This window comes from Heterostelium album, assembly GCF_000004825.1.
Source record: "Heterostelium album PN500 unplaced genomic scaffold PPL_contig8, whole genome shotgun sequence".
NCBI lineage: Eukaryota > Evosea > Eumycetozoa > Acytosteliales > Acytosteliaceae > Heterostelium > Heterostelium album.
In genome coordinates, this window is record NW_008805085.1 from 382,359 (window position 1) to 407,083 (window position 24,725).

Here is a 24,725-nt window from a genome sequence, read left to right on the forward strand (position 1 = left end):
AGAATGGATTACCAGGGGCACACTCAGTGCAGGGAGTGGGTAAATAATCAAGTATATTCAAGATAACTAATTCAAATTTATTTTTCTCCAAAAAAGTATAGGTTAGTTTTGCCTTTAATTTGTTTATATATGGTATGTATCATTCTATAAATAAATAGATATAGGTAATACAATATAAGTACTGTATTAGTCCAGTGCACATTGTGCTGTCAACGCGTTACATATTTATATTCTTACACTATATTTCTATTTATTTACACTGCAGTGAATTAGCACCTAATTCACTTTCATTCTTCCATTCATCCATTCTTTCTTTCTTTCTTTCAATCTTTTATCCACCCATTCTTTCTTTCTTCCTTTCATACATTTATTTATTCATCCAGTAATTTATTTATTTCTCTATATATCTATTATATGTATTATATTTATTTATTTTTATTTATCTTAATATTTATATTTATTTATATTTATATTCATATATATTATTTTTATTCATTTATTCATTTATTAACTCACTTTCTTGTCAATCTACTATCATACAAAGTTGCTTTTTCGTATCGCTAACATTATACAATTGAATTTTATATGGTTATTGTTGATTTGATTGTGTTTGATTCAAATAAAAACCAAAAATTTAATATTTAGTGTAGATTGGCAAAGTGAAAGATTCCAGCTTTATATCCACTACTCAAGGAATAGATAGAAATTAAAGATCACATATCGTGTGTTGAACCATTTCTATTGATGTATGTGCTTTATTTAATCAGTAGGGTCCATTGTTAAATATCTATTTCGCTAGTTGCCAATCATTGATTTTCTCATATAAATTTCCCATATTACAATAACCATTTTTTGAACACCAATTTTTGATTGAAGATCTTTGAGAAATTGATTGAATCTTTCATAACATTGATAAATATGTCTGTCCCTGTATTCTTTGATCTCTCGGGTTCGTTGTAGCTTGCTCCGAACTCCGATGCAGATTGGACTCATTTTACCCATCGAAAAACAGAGGCCAAACTCTTTCAATTTTTTTTTAAAGAATAAAACAAACTTTATATTCTAAATCTACTATAAAAATACTTTCTATTTATCTAATTTTTATTAAAATCTAACAAGGTTTGATATTTTATTTTATTGTGAAAAAAAGCCACAACCACTATCATTGAAAAAAATTTAACAATGTTTAAAAAAAAAACACTTAACACATAGTGTTATTATTTTGTTTTTTTTGCAATTTTAGATTTTTTTATAAAACAAATAGTTATAAAAATGGGATCTATATTATCTATTTATAACAATAAAATAATAGCAATAGAGAATAGTAATCAAACAATACTTCCTGATATCACTTGGAGATATATAATAGAGTTATTAGCTGATCAACAGTCTAGATATCATCGACATGACTGGAATGTATTGACACTCTCATTGATATCACACTATTGGTTGGTGAAAATCATTGCAAAAGTGAATATAAGAATCACAACATTGACATCAAACACTGAATTCATTAAAAACTATCCACTTTCATATGAAAGATCATTATTAAAATTAAATAATAATAACAATAATAATAATAATAATAATAATAATAATAATAATAATAATAATAATAATAATAATAATAAAGGTTTAAAATTTAATCTAAGTAAATTAACATTAATATATGTAAATCATATCGATTCTTTTATACCTATATCTTCTTTATCTCAAAATGTAAAATTAAATCATTTCCGTTGGATAGAAGCCTACAATGATGCGTTGTCTAGATATTGGAGTGTAGATTCAATGACTATCATTAATCTACCTGGTGATCAGGGAGTCGAACAACTTTCAATCACCAGTGAACTTAGAGAGCTGAGAATCTACCTTTATGCTTCAACAGCCATAGTAGATGTAGCCAGTTTCCCTAAGCTTGAGAGATTCGCACTGAAACAAAAGTCTCAATATATAAAGAGCTCTTTCGATCTATCGAAAAAGTGCAATCTACTATCGCTGTCGCTGACCGGGAAATTCAATCATTACGATCTCTTTGAGAAAGCCGATCCTTCATGGTTCCATAGCATCCAATCATTCCAACTGAATCATGTTCAATGCAAATGGGATATCAAAACGAGTGCGCTCGATACGATGATCAAGATCGATCTATCGGCTTGCTTTATCAATGTTACACAACTGAAACTTGGTCATTCCTACCATAGAATTGCACTATACTATGCCATAACCAAGAACAACGGCAAGCCAATATCAATGTTAAGCGAACTGAGACATCTTAGATACCTATCGATTCGTGCCACTGTAAACAGTTTGTTATTTTTCCTCATGGACATGGCATCGATTGGTCATCAGCTTCACACTCTCAAGCTTAAAGTTGAGGAATCATATTTCGAACGTTATCTACTCTCTGCGTTCCGCCATCTATGCAACCTACAGAGACTGACCCTTGGGTTCTATCCTCTCAATGATCCAGCAATGATAACTCAAATATTGAAATATACTACACTCACTCGTCTATCAGCGAAAATTACAGATAACAGTATACTTGATTCATTAATAACAAATAACAAATCAATTATTTCATTAAAGATCTACAATCATCAGAATTCAGCGGAAAGACATCAACAACTTGTCAAGCTTTCTACAGAGAACGCAACCCTTCAGGACATTCGTTTGATGTGCAATGAAATCAACAATGACAGTGTCAACACATCGAAAATAACTTATATATTGCAAGATAAGAAATATAAATATCCAAAGAGTCTATGTGTTATCTGATTTATTCGATTCTTAAGTTCAAAGAGAAGATAGTTTAAGTATAACCACACTATGTTTTAATTTTTTTAAATAAAATGTTGTTTTATTAATCTTTTTTAAATAAATTCTAAACAGTGAGATCTTTAACTAATTAAAAAATGAAATTAAGAAATAGTTTTATATTTAATAAATTTATTTAATAAAATACGGTCCTCTCTATTACAAGTAGTAGATGAGACTCTAATAATAAGTTACCTGGTCATCTACCACTTGTAATAGAGGACTGTAAGATCCACATTCAGGCACCAAGCATTCACCTTCTCCAGGAACATAAATATCTTTTTCCAAGACAATGGAAATGGGTTACCAACCACCAATTTTGATTTTAGAAATTAGGAGAATAAGGCAATTAGACTTGTGACCCCATTGAATTCTTCTCAATGATAAGAATTCTGGATACCAAATTGATACAGTTTTGATTTTCTTTAATTTTTTTTGATTTCTTATTTTTATAATAATTTATTTTTTACAAAAAGATCAAAGTAACTAATTAATTATGAGTAAAGTGATACCAAATAATCAAACACCACTATCTGATATTATATGGAGATATAATAGAGTTACTAGCTGATAATAAATCGAGATATCATCGACATGACTGGAATGTATTGACACTCTCATTGATATCACACTATTGGTTGGTTAAAATCATAGCAAAAGCGAATCTAAGAATCACAACATTGACAACAAACACTGAATTCATTACCAACTTTCCACTTTCATATGAAAGATCATTATTAAAATTAAATAATAACATCAACTATTCGATCATCAGCAATAATCAGTATCACAGTAAAAATGATAATAATAATAATAACTACAAGTTCATTTTAACAAAGTTAACTATTATTTATGAACCTAGACTCTACTGTTGGATAGAAACTTATAATGACGCACTATACAAGTATTGGAAAGTTGATTCTATGACTTTTATTGATATACCTATCAAACAGAGCATAGGCGATCTCAAAGTAGCTGGTGAACTTCGAAAGCTAAGAGTTTACCGAGGAGTGATCAACTTCCAAATGTCAAGATTCCCAAAGCTAGAGAAGTTCTCATTGAAACAAACTGATGAACGCAACTCAAAATCATTTAATATCGATGATCAGAGTGATATCGATTCACTTCGATCACTTTCACTTGGCATTCATTTCAATACGCAGACTCCATTCAATCAAGCACAGCCATCTTGGTTCAATAAAATAGAGTCACTAGAACTTAACTACTTTGGATTTATAGACAAACCAATGATTGCCATCGATCTGTCGACTAGCTTTGCCAATGTTACACGATTGAAACTACATAATATCTATCCGAGAATAGTAAACTAGGCGATCGACTGCAACCGTGGTAAGATCGTTTCGATATTGGGCAGACTGAATCGACTGCGATATCTATCGATTTGCAGCTTCAAGCTTTTCAAATATCAAGCAAGTTTTGACACTTATTCCAACTCTACGTATGCTACCTTCCTGTTGGATCTACAATCGATCGGTCATCAACTTCACACACTGAAAATTCGAAGCAGTCGAATGGGTCTGTTTGACTCTCTTGACAATGCGTTTCCAGCGCTGATCAACCTAAAGAGACTGTCCATAAAGATCCACATGATCAGGGATTCATTGTTTGGTCAGATATTACACTCCAAAACCTTAATTCGACTTTCTTTCAATTCAAACTACAGCGACTCACTTGTTTCACTTATTAAAAATAGCAAATCAATACAAATCTTAAAGATAGAATGTTATTTTACACCAAACACCGAAATATGTAGAGAATTGGTAAAGATATCCAATGAAAATACAACTCTTCAGGAGATTCGATTAGTAAACACTCTAATCGATAGTATGAATATCAACTGCCAATCTAAACTTATATTCATAAGAATAGATGATAGTTATAAATCACCTAAAATTGAAAGTACCTAAATAATTGATTGTTTAGTGAATCAACAATAATATTAATAAATAATAAAAAGATTGTAAAATAAATAAAATAATATAAAATATATTGTTGTTGTTGTTGTTGTTGTTTAATGTCTCTTCTTCTTTGTTGCTCTGACTCTGAGTGCCTTCTTCTTTTCTTGATCGGCTGCAATGATCTCTGATGACTTTCTATCGATATAGTTCATAACCTTTTCATCTTCCATAATGTCACCGAGATTACCTCTCTTCTTTTCTCTGTTTGTAAATCTATTATAGTAATCTTCGTGATTATTGATGAAAGTACCGACTTCAAAGTATTTAGGTAGTTCTTTTGTGGCGTCTTTTGAACGCTTCTTTGTGTTATCTGCAAACGATTTCAATCTTATCAGCTCTGCCTCCAATTTCATCTCCTCTGTTATCTCACCCTCACCAAAACCGAACCATTTCTTATTCTCATGTACTGGTTTCTATGTATTTATTAAAATATTAATATTAACTATAATATTTATTTTATTCTATAATTATACATTACCTTAATAACTTTATTTGGTAAAACTGAATCTGATTCATTGATTGTCTTTATCTTATTTTTAGCATCTAATACTCTCTCATTTGATGCACCTTTTAACTCTTTCTTTGTAACTTTTTTTAATTCATTTTTTAGTACACCTTGTGTTGATAATCTAGAAATTGTATCAATCGATCAAAATATTAGTAGTGGTTTTTAAAGACATATAATGAGTGAATGTATTGCTTACAATTTCTGTTCGTTTACTAATTGACCTAAATGTAATGCTGCACTCTTTGCAAGTTGATCTATAAGTTTAAACTCGTCAAACGCTAAATTCTCTTGTTTTGAATCTGTATCACTACTATTATTTTCACTAAGTGAATATGATTCAAGTGATATTGACATTATTTATTATATATATTAAATCAAACTTATTATAAATTAATAAAAATAATAATAAAATTAAATCAATTTTTTGATATCAAAAAATTCAAAAAAAAAAAAAAAAAAACGAAACGAAAGAAATGAATTATTAAAATGAATTAATTTTTATTTATGCATACAATTATTATTATATGAAATCAATTTATAAAGCTTTAGATCAAGATAGTTTTCAATGTCAGATGAATCTGTTGAATCACAAGACTCGATATGTCTTCTAATCAATTCGATCTCCATCGGTTTGCTGATATTCTTTGTGTCAATATTGATCCCGATTCTCTTTAAAATCTTTGTTTTATAACATTGGTTAATGGGTGTTTCCGATTGACATACCGATTGATCGCTAAATGAAGAAAATCTACTTTGACTATCAATACTATTCTTTTCTATCATTGATTTCTCTGATTCTATGTTTGTGTTATTCTTTGTTATCGATACAGGATTAATTTCTATTAAACAACCATCCATTCCATAGTATTGTTTTATCTGATTTGCAAGATCTACATCATTCTTTAGAAATTCAACAATAAATGGATTCTCCATGATCATACTTGAAGTAGGTCTCTTTGATGGATCTTTATTCAACATTTGTTCAACCAATGAACTCAAAGCTCTATTATAACTATAAACTACTATAAGTATCTATTTTACATTTTCTTTAATCTCTACTTACTGTCCAGGAAGTACATCATATAATCCTTTTTTAATATTCTCTGCAATCTCATATTGGTTTCTACCTCTATTTTATTTATAATGTTAACAACAACATTATGATTTGTGGTTTAATATTATTATTAAATAATACTTACCCAAATGGACGTCTTCTCGCCATCAAAATATAAAGTACTACACCTAATATGATAATATAACAGTTAGATTATTATTAAAAACTATTAAGATTTATTTCAACATACCTAAAGACCAAATGTCAGTTGAAGATCCATAAGAATTACCGTTACATATCTCTGGACTAATAAAGTGAATTGAGCCAACAAAAGTTAGAGTATTCTTAGTCTCATCCAAAATCTTTGATAAACCGAAATCAGCCAATTTAACACATTTCGAATAATTGAATACCAAGATATTCTTTAACTTTATATCTCTGTGAATGATACCTTTACTATGCATATAGTTTATGGCTGAACAAATCTCAATAAAATATCTAATTATATCCTTATTTATAAATATTGCGAATAACCGTTAACATTTAACATAGTTAATTGTTGTTTTATTAATAAAAACATACATTTTCAGGTAGGAATGTCTTTGATTTAATATGATAATCTACCAATCTATCTAAATCATAGTGTTCAGCGTACTCCATGATAATTTTGATGCGTTGGTCCACTGAATAGGCATCTCGATAAGATACGATGAACGGATGTGATAGTTGTTTCAATATTTCGATTTCATTCAACGATTTCATTAGTTGTTTGTTACTATTGAAACTGATATCTTTTATACAAACTATTTCACCTGTATATCTATCTTGACAACGAAATACCTCACCATAGCTTCCATTTCCAACTTTTTCGAATACAATATACCTACTATCATCTACAGTACCACCAGTATGATTGATCATATTAATATTATCAAAAATACCAAATCTATTTTTACTATTATTTATATGTAACATTTGTTATTTCATTTTATAGGTTGGGTTTTTCTAACACAACTTTTTTTGTATTCTCGCATTATTTTTGTAAAATGCACACAAAAGCTGTGCAAAATTTTTTCATTTTTTGGGGAGGGATAAAATGAAATTACACATTCTTTTTGTTAAAAATAATCATTTGATCACATCTTTATAAAGCATTGTTATTTCACATTGTGTAACTAAAGGAAAATAAGAACAAATAATTAACACAGATTACCTGATTGACAACTTAAAATAATTTATCAGATTTATAAACAAAACTTTTTGAGAACATCAAAATTTGTTATAAATATAAAAATTGGTATAAAATGGGTTTTAAGAACTCTTTTAGAATGCTTCTTTTTAAAAGTCATTTGAATTTTCTGTATCCAATAAGAGATCTTTTTGACACTGTGTTTTTATTCACCCAATTAATTGGACATTTTTGATAAAAAAATAATTTGTTTTTTTTTAAACTTGTCAATTTTTTTTTTAGCACTGCACACTATTTGATTTATTTTCATTACATTAATAACTATTTATTATATTTTATTCTTGGTTTTATAAAACTAATAGTAATACATATAAATTAAACAAAGCTTTTAAAAACAAAAAAAACACAAAACAAATAATGTCTTTCTTTGCTGACATTCCTAAGTATGAGGAAGATTGCGAGGGTGGTGTATGAGCTCGTCCCACTCCTGCCAAGAACGTCAATACCAACCAAGATGATGAAACTGCTTTGCTCATGGAAAAGGATGATTGTTGCTCCACTGCCAACAATAACCTCTCCGATGAAGCCGATGAAAAAGTAAGAGAAGAATCAGACAAGGATAAGAAACCATTATACATGTAAGTTACAATAAACGATCATTTCACATAAATATACACCATTCAAATCTCTAATCATATCAATCAATTCCTAGTGCTATTCTCTCTGTACTCATTTCAATTCCAGCTTTGGTAGGAAGTTGATGTTGGCCACTTTTGGTGGCAAGCATTCTTGGTATTGCCGCTTCGCAAGGTGCCGTTGTAAGTATAAACTATAATATAACAAAAAGTAAATAGAAAAAAAATTAATGATAACTAATCATTTTATTATTATTATTTATTGTTTGTTATTTTAGGGCTTTGCACACGCCATTACATTTGCCATTTCACTCACAATTTTGAGTAATCTCTCACAATATCACTATCACAAGTGCTGCACACGTCGTAGTGATAAAGGTCATTGGTACAAGTTCGGACCATTCTATTTAACTGCAGTAGCTGTGCCGTTCGCTACTGTTGATATCCTGCGTCATATCCTAGTTGATAATGGTCTCTGGACAACTAAATCTCGTTGGAGTCCAGCTGCGTATGTATCTTTATACCATTTAAAATAACATTGCATTTCTTTTATTAATTTTTAATAATTTCCATAGTTATCGTCCAGGTTGTAATTCAGAAAGTATGAAGTGTCTGTCTGCTACTGGTTGGTTCTTTGTTGTTTTCTGTACCTACTTTGGATATATCCTATTGATGGTGGGTACCATTTGGTGTGCTGATCTACATTTGAAGATCAAGAAACTCTGGAAACAACTCCGTCCATCTAAATAACCAGCTAGAACCAATTGACATGCTATCGATTTCAGAGATCTTGTTTTAGTTAAACAGAGTATGAAGTCTAGTCTGTAGTTAGTAATTTGTTTAGGATTATTTTGTTTGGTCATCTAGATTCAGGTGTCTGGAGATTCAGAGTGTTGGATAGATTTGATTAGTTGATTGGACCACAGAATTCAATGCACTGTACCTATCGTCGGCAAATCGGTAGTATAGTAAGTATACCTTGCGAGATTTGAATTTCTGTTGGCAATCAACCTCGAACCATTTTAAATAGTGATGAATCCTATCGGCATAAACTTATAAAGTCGCTAATAGGATGATGTTTATTTAAAAATGGATTCGGATCAATTTTTGTCTAATACCTTTGTTTCTTTGTTGAATATTTGTTTAAAGATATTAAATAAATTAATCTTGTTTATAATTCTTTTCATGTGTAATTTATTCTGTATAAGGTGTTTTTTATGTTGAATCAACTATTTTTTTTTTAATTTTAGAACAATTGGAAAAATAAAAATAAAAACGGAAATATTAATTTGAAATTTCATCAAAGCGTTGTTGGTCTAGTGGCAGAATTCTTGCCTTCCAAGCAGGAGACCCGGGTTCGATTCCCGGACAACGCATCTAAAATCTCCTAAAAGAATGAACCGCTTGCGGTATAATTATTGTGTAAAAAAAAGAAGGAGTATGAACTTTACTAAGAAGGAAGGCCTCTTCGACCGCAAGTACCCCCGAGTCCGCCGTACTGAAGGTCAACTAACCATCCAGATTGGTCACTCTTTGGTTCTCCAATCCCAGTTCCTGCACATATCCAAGGTCAAAGCGCCTATGCTACGTAACAATACTTAAAAAGTTATTCAAATTTTACTTTATTTCAACTTTAAATAAAGATAAATATTATAACTTAATATATACTCATTTTTAAACTTAAATGTTGTAAAGTACAAAAGATATTAAATATTATATTTCATTCTTTATTCTTTATTTAACTTTATTACATTATCAAAGTGAGACAAAATATGACATATCCATTGAAATTAATTATACATATTAAAACCTAATTAAGTATAAGATAACTCCTTATAGTAATAGAGTATTCAGCGTGTTGAAAATTAATATAGAATAATATTAATCTATTGTTTGCAACCATTCTTTCTAATCGGGAAATTAATAATTAACAAGATTAGAATTTTTTTTAAATCTTCAATTCACCACACTTTTTGGCTTTGGATGTAATTTACTGTGTTTCTTACAAATTTTAAAGATATATATTTTTTAGTAGTAGATCAATTTTACTTGTTTTGTGATTTTCAGAATTTGATTTCATATTTTTTCTATTCTATTGCAGTTCTCAATTTATCTATATCTGGATGAATATATCTGGATGAATATATCTAGATAATGGTGTATATTTCATTGTGTCACAGCATCTATCCAAAATAGGAATAAAATTGGAAAATACATTAATCTAATATATTGTCCAAAAAAAGAAATAAAATGTTTATTTTGAATATGCTAACATATCCATTTATATTTTAAAATACGAATAATATTCCAATAATATGTATACACGGTGTATTTATATACATTAAAGACAAAGTTAATAAATATTGTAAAGATTTATGTATTAACTTTATTTGATCTTTAATGTATACAGATAATAACCTTTATCTTTATATGATTTTAAATGTAGAATACTTTAACAATTAAGATAAAGTTAATTGAATCTTTATGAGTATTGCTACGTAACAGCATATTCCGGCTGTACTCTCACACCTTCCCCATCAACCACAAGCGCACTGGTCATGTCTGTGAGTTCTGTGGGGACACCTTCACTGAACTCTGCAACCCACATGAACATTTCTTCTTTAAATGCAGGAATGTAGTCTCACAGCAGTTCCTTTCCTTTATCAAACATATATACCACAAGTACTGTAACTATAGACTTCGTAATTGGAAGCACTCGTGCATCAAGTTCGACGGTCCTATTCGTACTACTGTCCACTTCACCCACCTCACTGCTGCTATCGTACACTCGTTATGGCAGGCGCTGTCCTGTGAAATGTTTGGTGATGGTACCCATTACAAGCTGGAAAATACCGTCAAGAGAGCAGTCACCCATTACACCAAATTAATCGACGCCAATTACCACAAGCTTAACTTCACAATCGCTAATTCTATCTCCCAAGGAGTCACTGTCGATTGCGCTTTAACGCGTAAATTTAAATCTGATTGGAATCTAAATCCTTCCAACTACGTGCCACCACTTTATACTGTTGTTCATCAACACTCAACTGCTGTTAGATCTATCCTATCCTAATACTACTCAACTTATTAATTAATAATAACTATAAACAATAATAATAATAATAATAATATTTTATTGGCTATTTCTCACGGCCTGTGTGAGAATGTATATATAATATAAAACACGAACTAGCAGGTTAATATCAATACCTGCAATTTGTTGACTGATCATGAGTCAACAAATCTTTTTTTTGCAAAAAAAAAAAAAAAAAAAATAAAAAAAAAAAAAATAACTTCCCTTTCAAAATAGGTTTAGCAAATCTGATCTTGTTGTCCAGATGTTTGAGATGATCTGCCAATTGGTGCCACAGAGAATATATAATAATAATTTTTCTCAGTAAATTTTAGAATTAAAAATTTTTACTTTAAGTATTTACATTGCACTATCATTTTGAAATTTATCTTACAATATAGCAAAACAAGTATTAATCATCTTTGAGTGTTTGTTATTTCCAAAAATAATCACTTATAATTAATTGTAATATATTAATTGCAAAGAAATTTTTATTTTATATATAAGTGTATTCGTTTGAATTATTTAGAGATTGGCCTATATAGTAAGGAAGTTGTGTTGTTTGTGAAGTAAATGAAGACTGTTGTTGGTCAAGTGATTGTGATTGTACAATGTTGATGGTGCTTGGTACAAATAGGTTATGTTGTTGTGATTGTTGAAGAAGATAATCCTCGACCTGTGGCGTTGAATAACTAATTTGTTGTTGTTGTGGTTGTCCACTGGTAATATAACTATTTTGCTGTTGATGTTGTTGATATTTAAAATAGTTTTGTTGTTGTTGTGAATGTTGTTGATGTTGTTGTTGGTGTTGCAATTGTTGTGATTGTTGAAGTTCATATGAGTTTGAATCAACGCAATATTGAACACCATTGTGAGTAACGACAACTGTAGAACCACTCATATTTCCATGTGTATTATTGTTATTAGTATTGCTACCATTCTTTTGTAGATATGATGAGTAGAATGGGAAGTTTGGATCTGAAGGAGCAAGATTGGAAGTTAGTACCGGTACTACTTGATAGTCTTCGAAATTCTTTATGAACCCAGTGTTGCTCGAGGGACTGCCAGTTGAACTACTGCTATTACTATTGCTATTGCTATTGTTGAAGTTTAAACGATTTGTATCTTTTGGGGAATGGTTAGTTGACGATGATTGCTGATGGTCTTCACAATTGACACGTTTTTCAAGGCTATCATAGCTACTGTACATACTACTGCTACCAGAACCTGGCGTACTGTTACTACCTCCATTTACCATACTATTTTGGCCGTAGAAGGATGTCTTCGAGTAGTGAATGTTTGGTTCACTGTTTGACATGTTCTTTCGCTTAATGTTGAGTAGATTGTTTTGAATTCCAGAGAAGCTACGTTTCAATGGGTTAGTGAGAGTTGGTGATAGTTGTTTTGGACTATTGGTATTGGAATGAGCAGGTGATGAAAGTTGGTCTTGTTGGTAGAGATATAATTGTTGTTGTTGTTGTTGTTGTTGTTGTTGATTAGCTGAGTAATGAATCTTATCTTCCAGTTTTGGACATCCAATGGTATTGTTTTTCTTTAGAAAAGCAGAGGGAGAATTTTCTTGATTAACCATATTTAGTGGAATGGAAGCTTGTTGTAGTGGAGGTGATGAGGAGTATAGCTGAGATGATTTATTGTTGTTGTTGTTGTTGGAATTGGTCTTACTACTATTGTTGATACATGGAACTATATACATATTACAATTGGAAGAGGAAGAAGAGGATGAAGGTGACGATGTATTTTCGTTATAGGGAAAAATAGATGAGTAATGATATGATTGTTTACTATTGTTGTTGTTGTTATTGATGTTGTTACTATTGGTATTACTGTAGTTTTGTTGTTGAGTAGAGTTTGTTGAACTATTTAAAAAGTCTATTGGCTGCGAGCAAGGAACCATGTTGGTTGCTTCTTCGGTGTACTGTTTGTTTGATGAGTTATACAGTCTGAATCCATGATTGGGTGGCGTAGAAATATCAGAGTGTGGCGATGAACTAAAATTGTTGTTTGGAACTTGACTGGATATCAGTATTTTTGGTGGGGAGATTGATGCTTGTGTAGGAGGATGATAGATAGGATAGTTATTACTACTGTTCAAAGACATACCACCGATATTTGGACTGGAGATGGGTGTATTTCCTGAATATGATTTGATTGAAATGAAGCTACCACCATTGGCTGAATCGCTCGGCGAGGCACCGGGTGAATTGTTGGCGATAATTGCCGAGGCGCCATTGGGTGGTTGTTTGATCTTCTTTTCACGCTTCTTCCTTGGCAAATCATAACAGGTGTGACCAATCTCTTGCTTGACACATCTGGTACAAGGCCGCTGCTGATCACATGCTACCTTGGAATTTCTGCAATTGAGACACGCACGTCTAACTCTTTTTATCATTGCCCAGTTGGTTGTAGTTTACAATTGATAAAAAAACAATTTGAAAGTTGAGGTTTTTGTTGAAAACTATTGGTGGAATCCTCCAAATGGGATTTTAATAATAAAAAGGAAAACTCCAATTATCCTGGATTGGCTATCAGATTCAATGGAATTATAAATCTTTATACAACAATAAAACAATTCTTGTTGTGTGGCTATTAGAAAATGAAAAAATGATTAGTAAATAAGATTAGAAATACAGTCCATTTATGAATTGAATGACTTGTATGAAAAGACAATAAAAAAATAGAAAAAAGTAACAATTGGGAATTGTGTTTTAAGATATAGTTGGCAACTGAAGTGTCAGTTGATTGTCAGTGGTTGAAAAAGTTAGACTAAAAAAAAAAAAAGTTGAAAGTTAACTCTTTGATCCAACTTTAATCTCGGATATTTGTATTTAAAAACACAACCAATTCATTGTTTTTTTTTTCAACAAGATAAATAATTTTAAACTTATAAATAAATAAACTTGAACATATTAAGAGTTATTTAAAAAAAATTTAAAGTGAATGATTTAAAAAATAAAACGAAAAAAAGATTAAAAGTAAGTTATTAGGTGGTGGCTTTCATATTAATAGTAATTATATTTCAGCTATTAGTAGTTTTTAGAAAATTTTATCTCTAGATTAAAAAATTCTTACTGACAATGAACTGGATTTAAATTATTTTTAATTAAAAAATAAACAAGTGGTCACTTTGGATCTGAAATGTATAAAATCCACAGTGAATGTATAACAAAAACAAAAAAAAAATACAGATTCTTTTATTTGAATTTCTATATATCGTATCTTCATACTTTTTTTCAATATTAAAAAAAAACAAATTAATTGGAAGTGGAATTGGTTTATACTAATGCTAAGTTTGTGTTCGATTTTATGATGCTAATTAATTTTATTGTTTATTTATTAAATATTATATTTTTAGATATTGAGATAGATATATTTCTTTTAAAAGGAAGTTATTGACAATATGTTGTGAATGATATGAAATTGATATCTGAGTACTCAGATGCAACAACAAAAAAGCATATAAAAAAAAACAATACATTAACATTTAAAATACATCAAAAATAATGAAAGACGATCGAGTTAATTTGAAATTTTGTGTTTGAATATATGCAAACAGAATAAAATCAATAAATCCAAAAAAAAAGATAGGTATTTAATAAAAAATAAACCTATTTTTATGATGTTTTTGTTTTTTTGTGTGTGGATGAATATGTGTGTGTGTTTGAGGATGTGGTAATCAATATGATGTATTTGTTATTGAAGTGGTGTGTGAGTAAAGAGAATTGAGTGTAACATTTGGACATCTCACTATATGGAATAATCTATAAAGTTTTGTTTTGATTGTGGTAGAATCGAACATATAAAAAAGCACAAACCATATGCAGAGTGTTGATTGTTGTATATATACAACATAATGAGAGTGAAATAAAATGAATAATTTCCCTCCTGACATCAACAAAACAAATCTGACTTAATAAATAATTGTAAAATTAAATGATTGATGATTATTTTTTTTATTGATTGATTATATAATAGATAAAATTAGTCCAATCCTCATTGATAAGTTACTTTGTTTAATAATTATTTTATTCTATGTTGATGGGTTGGAGTTGAATGAAATATGAATAATACGAATCAAATAGTTATTTTTATACTTTTTTTCTAAATTTGTTTTTTATTTGTGATTAACTTATTGGTTGATTGATTCTATTTCGATTTGATTTATCAATTTACTAAAACGAATAAAAACATAAAAAAAAACATAAAAAATGGCACTTTTTACACTTTGCTTGGTTGTTGTTATTTGATTAAAAAAGTTGATTTTTACTAAAAAATTAAGAATATAAAAAATAATATAACTTTTATTTACTAAAATTATATATTTTGTTATTATATTGATGATATTTATAATTATAAAATATGATTGTTATTAAGTAGCACACCAAATCGACATTTAAATCTACATCAGTATAAAAACACAATTGAATGCAAGTTAAACAAAAGGAAAAAAAAAGAAAAATAAAAAACAAAAATAATAAAATCAATCTAAATTTACATGATAATTTTATAGGTAGACGCATCTCATAACATAAAATTAAACAACAACACAATTATAACAATAACAACATTAGAGGAGGATTGTCCAGTGTTATAGAGTCAACCAATGTGTCGGTCAGCCACCAGTTATATATATATTTGATTATCCAATCCTAATTGAAAAATGAAAAGTTCTATTGTTTATTAATTTATTTATGTTTTTTTTTGTCTTTATTTCTGTCGTCTGGATTAGCTGCTGTGTGATCCAGGACAAAGAGTCATTGTAAAACAGTAATAGAAACACAAAATAAATAAAAAAAAAGATAATAAATAAAAAATTGATTGTGTTTTGTTTTTGCTGTGGTAACTAGTTAATTAATTTCCTATCAAATTTTTTAACTGATTAAAGATAGATGGATTGAATAATAGACAGAATAAATATTCTAAACATTTGATAATTTAGAATGACAAGTGTGTGCGTGGTGTGTGTGTTGATTGATAGTTGATGTCAATCAGAATTTGATAATTAAAATGAGTAATTCGTAAGAATAAACCACTACTACAATAAAATGTAAAAATATATATACATATATGGTATACCATTTAAAATATATCCAACAACCACCACCACCACAAATTGAGTAATACCACATATTCAGAACACTTCTTCCACTTATCATAACACACCACAACTCACCACAACACACACCTATAAATTAAATCAAATCAAAACAAAAGAAATAATTCGATGAAATATAGTAGAGTTAAAAATATAAATAATTGCTTGATTGATTACACATTAAAAACACAACATATCTTATTATATAATATCGTAATAATAAATGAAAAAATGATTAACTAACCAATCTTCAATCTATAAATGAAAAATTGTACAAAATCTTAATTATTACTTTACATTTCCAGTGGTTCTTTGTTCTTCCTCCTCTTTATTTCATGCATGATGCTGTTGATTACAAGATGATGATAATGATGATGTGTTGATTGTAAACAATTGTTGCACTTGTAAATTGGCATACCATCGAAATACAAATACAACTTTTATGTTTGGGTGTTAAAAAATATTATAAACAAATACTAAGTTTGTTGGTTTGACTTTGAAATTGATTTGTTGAATCTGTTTCGTCTGGGTGAAGGTACCATCTTGTTTTGATTGTCGTCATCTTATTAAATTCAATCAATCAGTCAATCAAAGAGTCAATCATTAATTAATTCAACTGAATCGTTGAGCGTATGTGTTTATCAATTTTTAAACAATAAACATGTTTGAAATTGATCATAATTAATTAAGTATTTGTTTATTTTTTTGTTTTGTTTATTGTTTGTTGTTATTTGTGTGTTGTTGTTTTATTATTACATCTGAAAATATCATAACAATAAAGATCGACAGAGATAGATAGAATAATTGATACTCTCGATTTTAACTATTGTATTAAAGTACGTTTGATATTGATTATTTATTTCTATCGATGTGATCGTACTTTATTGATCGTTAAAATGGGTGATTAGATACTCCATAACAACAGTAGTTACAATAACAACAATATCAGACAATGTTATTGATAATTTAGATAACATCATCAATTTGAATGATAGTTTAAACTCGTGGTGTATTGTTGAGACGTACACTTTTTGAACAATAAAGTAAATCATAAGTGACCACGTATCATCATGCAAATGGGTTGAATTGAAAATTTTCCTTTTAAAGTAAAAGTAATTGAAATGAATGAATTATTATTATTATATGATTATTAATTTATATATATTAAGTAAACTAAATAATTTACCTTTTTTTTTTGTTTTTTTTTTTTGTTATATATTGATGATTAAGACGACTTTAGTCTTTAAAGATGGAATGTCCAGTTCTGATCATTTTTGTTTAAGGTTCTGTATCTATTGATTTCTTTTATACCTGCATCAACCTCAGATTGAAAGAGTTGTAACTTTTTTGGATTGGTTTCATTTCTATTTGCTCTGAAATCTTGATCATATATTAAATTACAAAATTAATATGAATTTAAATAATCATAAAAAAAACAAAGTTATTACCTTCTCTAACTAAAATCAATAATCTGTCTCTACTTCTTGATGGATATTTTGGAAGATGTTTAATAAGAAATCTATATTTATTTAACATTGTAGTCATTTTTATTGTTATATTATGAAGTTGAAAAATTTAATCAGAAAAAATTAAAAAAAAAAAATAAATAAAAAAAAAAAAAAAAAAAAAAACTAATTGAATTCAATTTATTTTGTTTTTAATTTTTTATCAAAAAAATCGAACGAAAAATTTTGGTTTACGCGTTTTTTATAAAGAATATAAAAAAAGAACTCTTAAGAATAGAATTAACATTTTATTTATTTATTTATTTATTAATCATATTAGATATATCAATTATTTTAATTAGTATAATAAAATAATAAATTTAACAAATAATAAATAAATGGAATTATCATTAGTTCAGCAATTCTTAGAGGCAAATGGATTCTCAAAAGCTTTGAACAGTTTAAAGGAAGAAGCTAAAAAACAAAATATTAAATTTGAAAACACCGATAAAGATGTTACCTTGAATCAACTTGTCAAGTTTTGGCAAGAGTAAGTAAATAAATAAAAATAAATAAATATTAAACTTTATATTAATTCGTTCGTTTGTTCCTTCGTTTTTTTAGAAATAAATCAAATAATAAAAGAAAGTTGGAGGATGAAGATGAAGAAAAGAAAGAAGATGAAAATCAAAAGAAACAAAAGGTAGATGAAAAAGATAGTGACAGCAGTGATAGCTCAGATTCAGATGATGAAAGCAGCAGTAGCAGCGATGACGACAGTAGCAGCGACGAGGCTGACTCTGAGTCAGAGGAAGATAAGAAGGAAGAGTCAGATGACGATAGCAGCAGCAGCGAAAGTGAAGACGAGAAGAAAAAGACATCCGATGTAGATTCAGATGAGCCAGCAACTGCCACCGCAACTGCCAAAGACGACAGCACCACCACAACAGAGAAATCCGAACAAAAGTCATATTCATCCGATTCATCCGATTCATCATCTTCAGATTCATCTGACTCTTCTGATTCATCATCATCAGAGTCAGAAGATGAAAAGAAGAAGAGTGATTCCTCATCATCAGAGTCCGAGGATGAAAAGAAGAAGAGTGATTCATCATCATCATCAGAGTCTGAAGATGAAAAGAAGAAAAAGGATAGTGATTCCTCATCATCAGAGTCTGAGGACGAAAAGAAGAAGAGTGATTCATCATCTGACTCCTCATCATCTGATTCGTCATCATCATCAGATTCCTCTTCATCAGAGTCATCAGAGTCTGAAGATGAGAAGAAGAAGAAGAAGAAGGATTCAGAGTCTGAATCAGAGGAGGAAATGAAAGTTGAAAAAGTTCCAGAAAAGAAAGTCGAGAAAGTTGAGCAAAAAGAAGAAGAAGATAAGATGGAAGTTGAAGAATACAACAACTCATATAGAAATAATAATAATAATAAATCAAATGGATATGGAAATAGCAACAACAACAACAACAATAATAATAATAAATTAAAACAACAACCAAACACACCATTTAGAAGAGTAAGAGAAGAAGATGTAGTCTTTGACAAGCATATGAAGGCAGCCCAGAATATCTTTACTGATGAATGGGGAAAGAAGATTAACAATCACATGGATAAATACCGTGGTAAAGGTTTCCGTACTGAGAAGACAAAGAAGAAGAGAGGTTATTCCAATTGTACAATCAGTCACGAGATTAGCAGCTACAAGTATCCAAGTGACGATGAATAAACAATTTTTAAAAAACTTTAAATAAAAAATAAATAAAATTAATTTAAAATATAATGACTTTTTTTATTTACTATAGTAACAATGATCATTATAGCTCTTCTTTTTGTTGATGAGCGGTAGTGCGAACTTTAAGTGATTTCAAAAAATTATCGACCAATTGATGTGGTTTTTCATCGCGTGCTGTAATTTTAGAGTTGATAGTGTCTTCCATTGCTAACATCTGTTGTTGTGTAAAGTAAAGTAAAGAAAAGTAAAAGTTGTTAGTTGATCAACTACGCTAACGATTATTAATTGATGTAATCTACTTACCATTGGTTTCAATGATTTACCAGATCTTTCATATTGTTCAAAGATCAGGAATATATCGTGGTCCAAAATGTGTGAAACAAAGTTATTGCAGTAGGTCTCTGACATTGATGGTTCGTGTAAGAATCCTTTTGCTCTCTTGTAGCACTTATCACGAAGAGTGTTACCAATGAGAACCAACTCATTGGTGTGATCACCTTCCATCACCACTGAATTTGATGATTTGAATGGTTTAAGCTGTGTTTTTACAATATACAAACACGCTACTATTGATACACAAACTAAAAATACAACTATTATCTTTTTCATCTCTTTACTTTTTAATAAATTATTCAATCGATATATATCTAAAAATCCCCGAATCTGATCGTGGTCTTTCAGATTTTTTTTTTGCAAATTTTTATTGTTTATTTTTTTTAAAAGTTATCAACAGATTAATCGTTATATAACAAACTACAGTTAGTAAACCACAAAATCCAGACATACTTCAGACACATTGTTTTAACCCTCAGCTATTTTACCTTAAGCAATGGAAGCCGAGATCTTGAAGCAATTGGTATTTCGACAATTTGCTACTATTTAATCACAGAACAATCTACTTTCGCACTCTCAAGAGTCGTAGCGGCTGAGTGTCCACCTGCTTTGTGGAGTATCTTTCATGGTCGACGTCTTTTATCTGCTGCTCTCAGAAAGGAGATTATGATCAACTTCAAAGGTGAACCAACAGATGACTATCAAACCTGTTTAGCACTCCGATTGGAAAATTTTTTTTGGGATAAATTTCCAAAAACTAAAACTATCATTCAAATTCTCTTCCCCGCAAGGTGCAATTTATTTCTAAACGAGCACCCAAGATGATAAGAAGCTTAAATCTAAAAGAAGGACCACTTTAGTAAACCAAGAGGTCGATGGCACCATTTATGGATTTTTGATAATCATTCAAATGACACCTTAGCCAAGTGGTTACGGCGATTGACTAGAAATCAATTCCCTTCGGGGGCGCAGGTTCGAATCCTGCAGGTGTCGACAACACTAAATCATAGTTGGTTCGCATGCGGAGATGCTCTTCTATCACTTCTATCTTGAATCGCCCACACCTGATCAAATCAAGCTTGTCAACAGACTTATCGCTTGGTTCTTCACCAGTGCACCTGATGCCAAAGCAACACCTTCACTGAACTCTGCAACCCACATGAACATTTCTTCTTCAAATGCAGGATTGTAGTCTCACAGCAGTTCCTTTCCTTTATCAAACGTATATACCACAAGTACTGTAACTATAGACTTCGTAATTGGAAGCACTCGTGCATCAAGTTCGACGGTCCTACTCGTACTACTGTCCACTTCACCCACCTTACTGCTGCTATCGTACATTCGTTATGGCAGGCGCTGTCCTGTGAAATGTTTGGTGATGGTACCCATTACAAGCTGGAAAATACCGTCAAGAGAGCAGTCACCCATTACACCAAATTAATCGATGCCAATTACCACAAGCTTAACTTCACGATCGCTAATTCTATCTCCCAAGGAGTCACTGTCGATTGCTCTGCATTAACGCGTAAATTTAAATCTGATTGGAATCTTAATCCTTCCAACTACGTGCCACCACTTTATACTGTTGTTCATCAACACGCAACTACTGTTAGATCTATTCTATCCTAATACTACTCAACTTATTAATTAATAATTTATAACAATAATAATAATAATAATAATCATAATAATAATAATAATAATAATAATAACATTTTATTGGCTATATTTCTCACGGCCTGTGTGAGAATGAAAATATAATATAAAACACGAACTAGCAGGTTAATATCAATACCTGCAATTTGTTGACTGATCATGAGTCAACAAATCTTTTTTTGCAAAAAAAAAAAATGCGGAGAGAATATCTCATTGAAATCTATATCTTTTAATGCCTACTTTTCAAAGAATTCAATTTAAATTCGAATTTTAAATATATCAATTAGTGAAACTAACTAACTCTGTTGTAGAAAAAACTAAAATTATCAAAGCTAACTCTCCCTCTTCTGTTCTGGTGAACGGTTTCAAAACCAAGACTTTTTTCATTTATAAAGGCACCCAGCAAGGTGATCCCCTTTCTCCTACTCTCTTAGTCCTCACGATTGAGTGTTTGGCGAGAGCGATCATCGCTGATTCTCATATAGTTGGACTACTTTGTTCTACTCCAATCAAACTTAAACAAAAGAGATTGTTAAATAGAACACTTTAATTTATAGTTAATCACCCCTTTTAAAAGAGATTTGTATTGAAGTATCTACCGCTCAAAAGAATCAAGTTGCTCATGTTCGCGGATGAGTCATCCATTGGTTTAACCTGTTCAAACTATCAACCCTTGAGGACGTTAACTCTGGTAAATCGCTTATCATTCCGCTCGGTAACACTCTCACTACTAACCACCCGTTCCCTTTCTCCACCGTCCCTGAAAGATACCTAGGTGTAAACTTCAACCCAGATGGTCATTGCTCTAAACTGGCAAGTATCATCAATCTCATTAAAGTTAACCTACAGAAAAAATCTGAGAAACAGGACAGGGTATCAATAGTATCAAAAAGATACATTTATTTGTTATAGAAAGTAAGAAATATGTTCTAAGATAGATCTTTGTAAATGATTAATAATTAAAAAAAAATTGATTCATTTATCATTTTAAAAAAAAATAAAAAAAATAAAAGATAAAATTTAATTTGTGCAATATTTTGGAAGTAATAAACTATTTTTTATTATAGTACTTCAAGAATGAATACTTAACTAAATTTGATATACAAACCTGTCAGGACCTGAATGTTTTTTAAAATTCTTGGGTATTCATGAGATAAATATATATACTAGATGCTATTCATTCTAAACTCAAAGGAGCTCTTAAATAATGTTAATGGTGGTGATATGAAATGACACCTGCTTATTGCCAAAAACCCTATGAATCTTTATGAAACAAATTGAATCAAATAATCATCATCTAGGTATCTTAATCATATTTATTGATTTTTAAGAAAGTAAATTTATATCTATAAAAACAAAAAGTATTTTATTCCTTTAGAAATATTGCACAAATAATTTTTGTTTTTTATTTTTTTTATTTTTATTTAAAAAGTTAAATGTCTCAATTTTTTTATAAATACTAATCATTTTCAAAGATCTATACTCCCATATATTTGTTACTTTCTAAAACAAATAAATGAATATGTGTCTGATGATTTGATACATTGTTTTTTAATTTATATTCAACCCTTATGTCCTGTTTCTCAGATTTTTGCTGTAGCTCTGTATAAAGTTTATACTCTTAGAGCGACATCAATCATCATTAAATCTTATATACTTCCCATGTTCTTCTATAACTTCTATCTTGAATCACCCACACCTGATCAAATCAAGCTTGTCAACAGACTTATTGCTTGGTTCTTCACCAGTGCACCTGATGTCAAAGCAAAGTTTACTGCTTTGATGTCTTTGGGTCTTGCTTTCACTGGAATGATGGTGGTCTAAATTTGTGGGATCTACTCTTCGTTCTGCTGCTTATAAGATATGGGTCTTTAATAGATTCCTGTTGTTAAGTAGAAGCAACTCATTTGGTTACTTCAAAACTTGGTCATCCATGCTTGATTGTGCAAAAAATTTTCTAACCCAACCTCTTCACCTTCAAACTATTCCATTGGTCTTGGATGGATTTTAGAAAAAATCACTTCTCCAGAGTCATACCGGGCAATCTCATCCTTACTGGTGATGGTAGTCTCTTTTCTCTGAAGGAAATCTATTCTGTCCTATTCAACCACAAGTACCCCCTGTGTCCGCCGTACTGAAGGTCAACTAACCATATTGGTCACTCTTTGGTTCTCCAATCTCAGTTCCTGCATATATCCAAGGTCAAAGCGCCTATGCTACGTAACAGCATATTCCGGCTGTACTCTCACACCTTCCATCAACCACAAGCGCACAGGTCATGTCTGTGAGTTCTTGTGACACCTTCACTGAACTCTGCAACCCACATGAGCACTTCTTCTTCAAATGCAGGAATGTAGTTTCACAGCAGTTCCTATCCTTTATCAAACATATATACCACAAGTACTGTAACTATAGACTTCGCAATTGGAAGCACTCGTGGATCAAGTTCGACGGTCCTATTCGTACTACTGTCCACTTCACCCACCTTACTGCTGCTATCTTACAATCGTTATGGAAGGCGCTGTCCTATAAAATGTTTGTGATGGTACCCAATACAAGCTGGAAAATACCGTCAAGAGAGAAGTCACCCATTACACCAAATTAATAGATGCCAATTACCTCAAGCTTAACCTCACGATCGCTAATTCTATCTCCCAAGGAGTCACTGTCGATTGCTCTGCAATAACGCGTAATTTAAATCTGATTGGAATCTAAATCCTTCCAACTACGAGCCACCACTTTATACTGTTGTTCACCAACACTCAACTACTGTATTGATAATTAAGAATACAGAATTTTGATATTGACGGTAGAGTTAATATCAATACCTGCAATTTGTTGACTGATCATGAATCAAAAAATCTTTTTTTGAAAAAAAAAAAAAAAAAAATTAAATATATTCAAATTATTAAAATAAAATACAAAAGATCTAAATTGTTTGTAAAAATGATTTTTCCAAAAGTTTATTCTTTTAGTTTTTTTGATTAACATTAACTTTATACTTAGTATTTTATTAAATATTTTGTAATTTTAAAGGTTTCTATTTGGTTTATTAATGTATTATTAAAATTATCTTTTTTAAATCATAGATAACCAAATTACCAATATAAAAGCATACTGACCCATCCACTGATATCTAACAGTGCTGATCTTGCATTCATATATATGTATAAATGATA

At 30.1% G+C, this 24,725-nt stretch overlaps 10 protein-coding genes and 2 non-coding genes across 12 annotated transcripts; 8 read left to right on the plus strand and 4 right to left on the minus strand.

The window, feature by feature from the left end:
* Positions 1 to 918: 918 nt before the first annotated feature.
* On the plus strand, positions 919 to 4,332 carry PPL_03797 (uncharacterized protein; the record flags this gene model as incomplete). Its single annotated transcript, XM_020574718.1, has 5 exons — positions 919 to 949; positions 1,313 to 1,893; positions 1,960 to 2,767; positions 3,367 to 4,139; positions 4,249 to 4,332. The coding sequence occupies 5 exons, from the start codon at positions 919 to 921 to the stop codon at positions 4,330 to 4,332; spliced, it is 2,277 nt and encodes a 758-aa protein (XP_020435132.1).
* A 517-nt stretch (positions 4,333 to 4,849) lies between these two features.
* Positions 4,850 to 5,658, minus strand: PPL_03798 (Fcf2 domain-containing protein; the record flags this gene model as incomplete). The annotated part of the gene is made up of 3 exons (XM_020574719.1): positions 4,850 to 5,209; positions 5,275 to 5,425; positions 5,501 to 5,658. 3 exons carry the CDS (start codon positions 5,656 to 5,658, stop codon positions 4,850 to 4,852), a joined length of 669 nt encoding a protein of 222 aa, XP_020435133.1.
* A 144-nt stretch (positions 5,659 to 5,802) lies between these two features.
* PPL_03799 (uncharacterized protein) lies at positions 5,803 to 7,333 on the minus strand (the record flags this gene model as incomplete). Its single annotated transcript, XM_020574720.1, has 5 exons — positions 5,803 to 6,307; positions 6,368 to 6,433; positions 6,504 to 6,546; positions 6,609 to 6,867; positions 6,941 to 7,333. 5 exons carry the CDS (start codon positions 7,331 to 7,333, stop codon positions 5,803 to 5,805), a joined length of 1,266 nt encoding a protein of 421 aa, XP_020435134.1.
* Positions 7,334 to 7,964: 631 nt separating this feature from the next.
* msp (membrane selenoprotein) lies at positions 7,965 to 8,932 on the plus strand (the record flags this gene model as incomplete). The annotated part of the gene is made up of 5 exons (XM_020574721.1): positions 7,965 to 8,015; positions 8,091 to 8,185; positions 8,260 to 8,296; positions 8,461 to 8,690; positions 8,758 to 8,932. The coding sequence occupies 5 exons, from the start codon at positions 7,965 to 7,967 to the stop codon at positions 8,930 to 8,932; spliced, it is 588 nt and encodes a 195-aa protein (XP_020435135.1).
* Positions 8,933 to 9,487: 555 nt separating this feature from the next.
* Positions 9,488 to 9,558, plus strand: PPL_03801. The gene has a single exon. It is a non-coding gene; the product is annotated as a tRNA-Gly (tRNA).
* A 2,193-nt stretch (positions 9,559 to 11,751) lies between these two features.
* On the minus strand, positions 11,752 to 13,665 carry PPL_03802 (Zn(II)2Cys6 transcription factor domain-containing protein; the record flags this gene model as incomplete). The annotated part of the gene is made up of 1 exon (XM_020574722.1): positions 11,752 to 13,665. The coding sequence occupies one exon, from the start codon at positions 13,663 to 13,665 to the stop codon at positions 11,752 to 11,754; it is 1,914 nt and encodes a 637-aa protein (XP_020435136.1).
* Positions 13,666 to 16,280: 2,615 nt separating this feature from the next.
* PPL_03803 (uncharacterized protein) lies at positions 16,281 to 17,276 on the plus strand (the record flags this gene model as incomplete). Its single annotated transcript, XM_020574723.1, has 2 exons — positions 16,281 to 16,291; positions 17,150 to 17,276. The coding sequence occupies 2 exons, from the start codon at positions 16,281 to 16,283 to the stop codon at positions 17,274 to 17,276; spliced, it is 138 nt and encodes a 45-aa protein (XP_020435137.1).
* Positions 17,277 to 17,416: 140 nt separating this feature from the next.
* Positions 17,417 to 17,913, minus strand: PPL_03804 (LYR motif-containing protein; the record flags this gene model as incomplete). Its single annotated transcript, XM_020574724.1, has 3 exons — positions 17,417 to 17,466; positions 17,680 to 17,748; positions 17,817 to 17,913. The coding sequence occupies 3 exons, from the start codon at positions 17,911 to 17,913 to the stop codon at positions 17,417 to 17,419; spliced, it is 216 nt and encodes a 71-aa protein (XP_020435138.1).
* A 298-nt stretch (positions 17,914 to 18,211) lies between these two features.
* On the plus strand, positions 18,212 to 19,551 carry PPL_03805 (nucleolar and coiled-body phosphoprotein 1 family protein; the record flags this gene model as incomplete). Its single annotated transcript, XM_020574725.1, has 2 exons — positions 18,212 to 18,363; positions 18,459 to 19,551. 2 exons carry the CDS (start codon positions 18,212 to 18,214, stop codon positions 19,549 to 19,551), a joined length of 1,245 nt encoding a protein of 414 aa, XP_020435139.1.
* Positions 19,552 to 19,871: 320 nt separating this feature from the next.
* PPL_03806 (uncharacterized protein) lies at positions 19,872 to 20,943 on the plus strand (the record flags this gene model as incomplete). The annotated part of the gene is made up of 3 exons (XM_020574726.1): positions 19,872 to 19,950; positions 20,447 to 20,681; positions 20,760 to 20,943. The coding sequence occupies 3 exons, from the start codon at positions 19,872 to 19,874 to the stop codon at positions 20,941 to 20,943; spliced, it is 498 nt and encodes a 165-aa protein (XP_020435140.1).
* On the plus strand, positions 20,803 to 20,883 carry PPL_03807. Its single transcript has one exon. It is a non-coding gene; the product is annotated as a tRNA-Ser (tRNA).
* A 315-nt stretch (positions 20,944 to 21,258) lies between the features above and the next one.
* Positions 21,259 to 23,370, plus strand: PPL_03808 (uncharacterized protein; the record flags this gene model as incomplete). Its single annotated transcript, XM_020574727.1, has 4 exons — positions 21,259 to 21,498; positions 22,225 to 22,363; positions 22,979 to 23,150; positions 23,295 to 23,370. 4 exons carry the CDS (start codon positions 21,259 to 21,261, stop codon positions 23,368 to 23,370), a joined length of 627 nt encoding a protein of 208 aa, XP_020435141.1.
* Between the last annotated feature and the right edge of the window lie 1,355 nt (positions 23,371 to 24,725).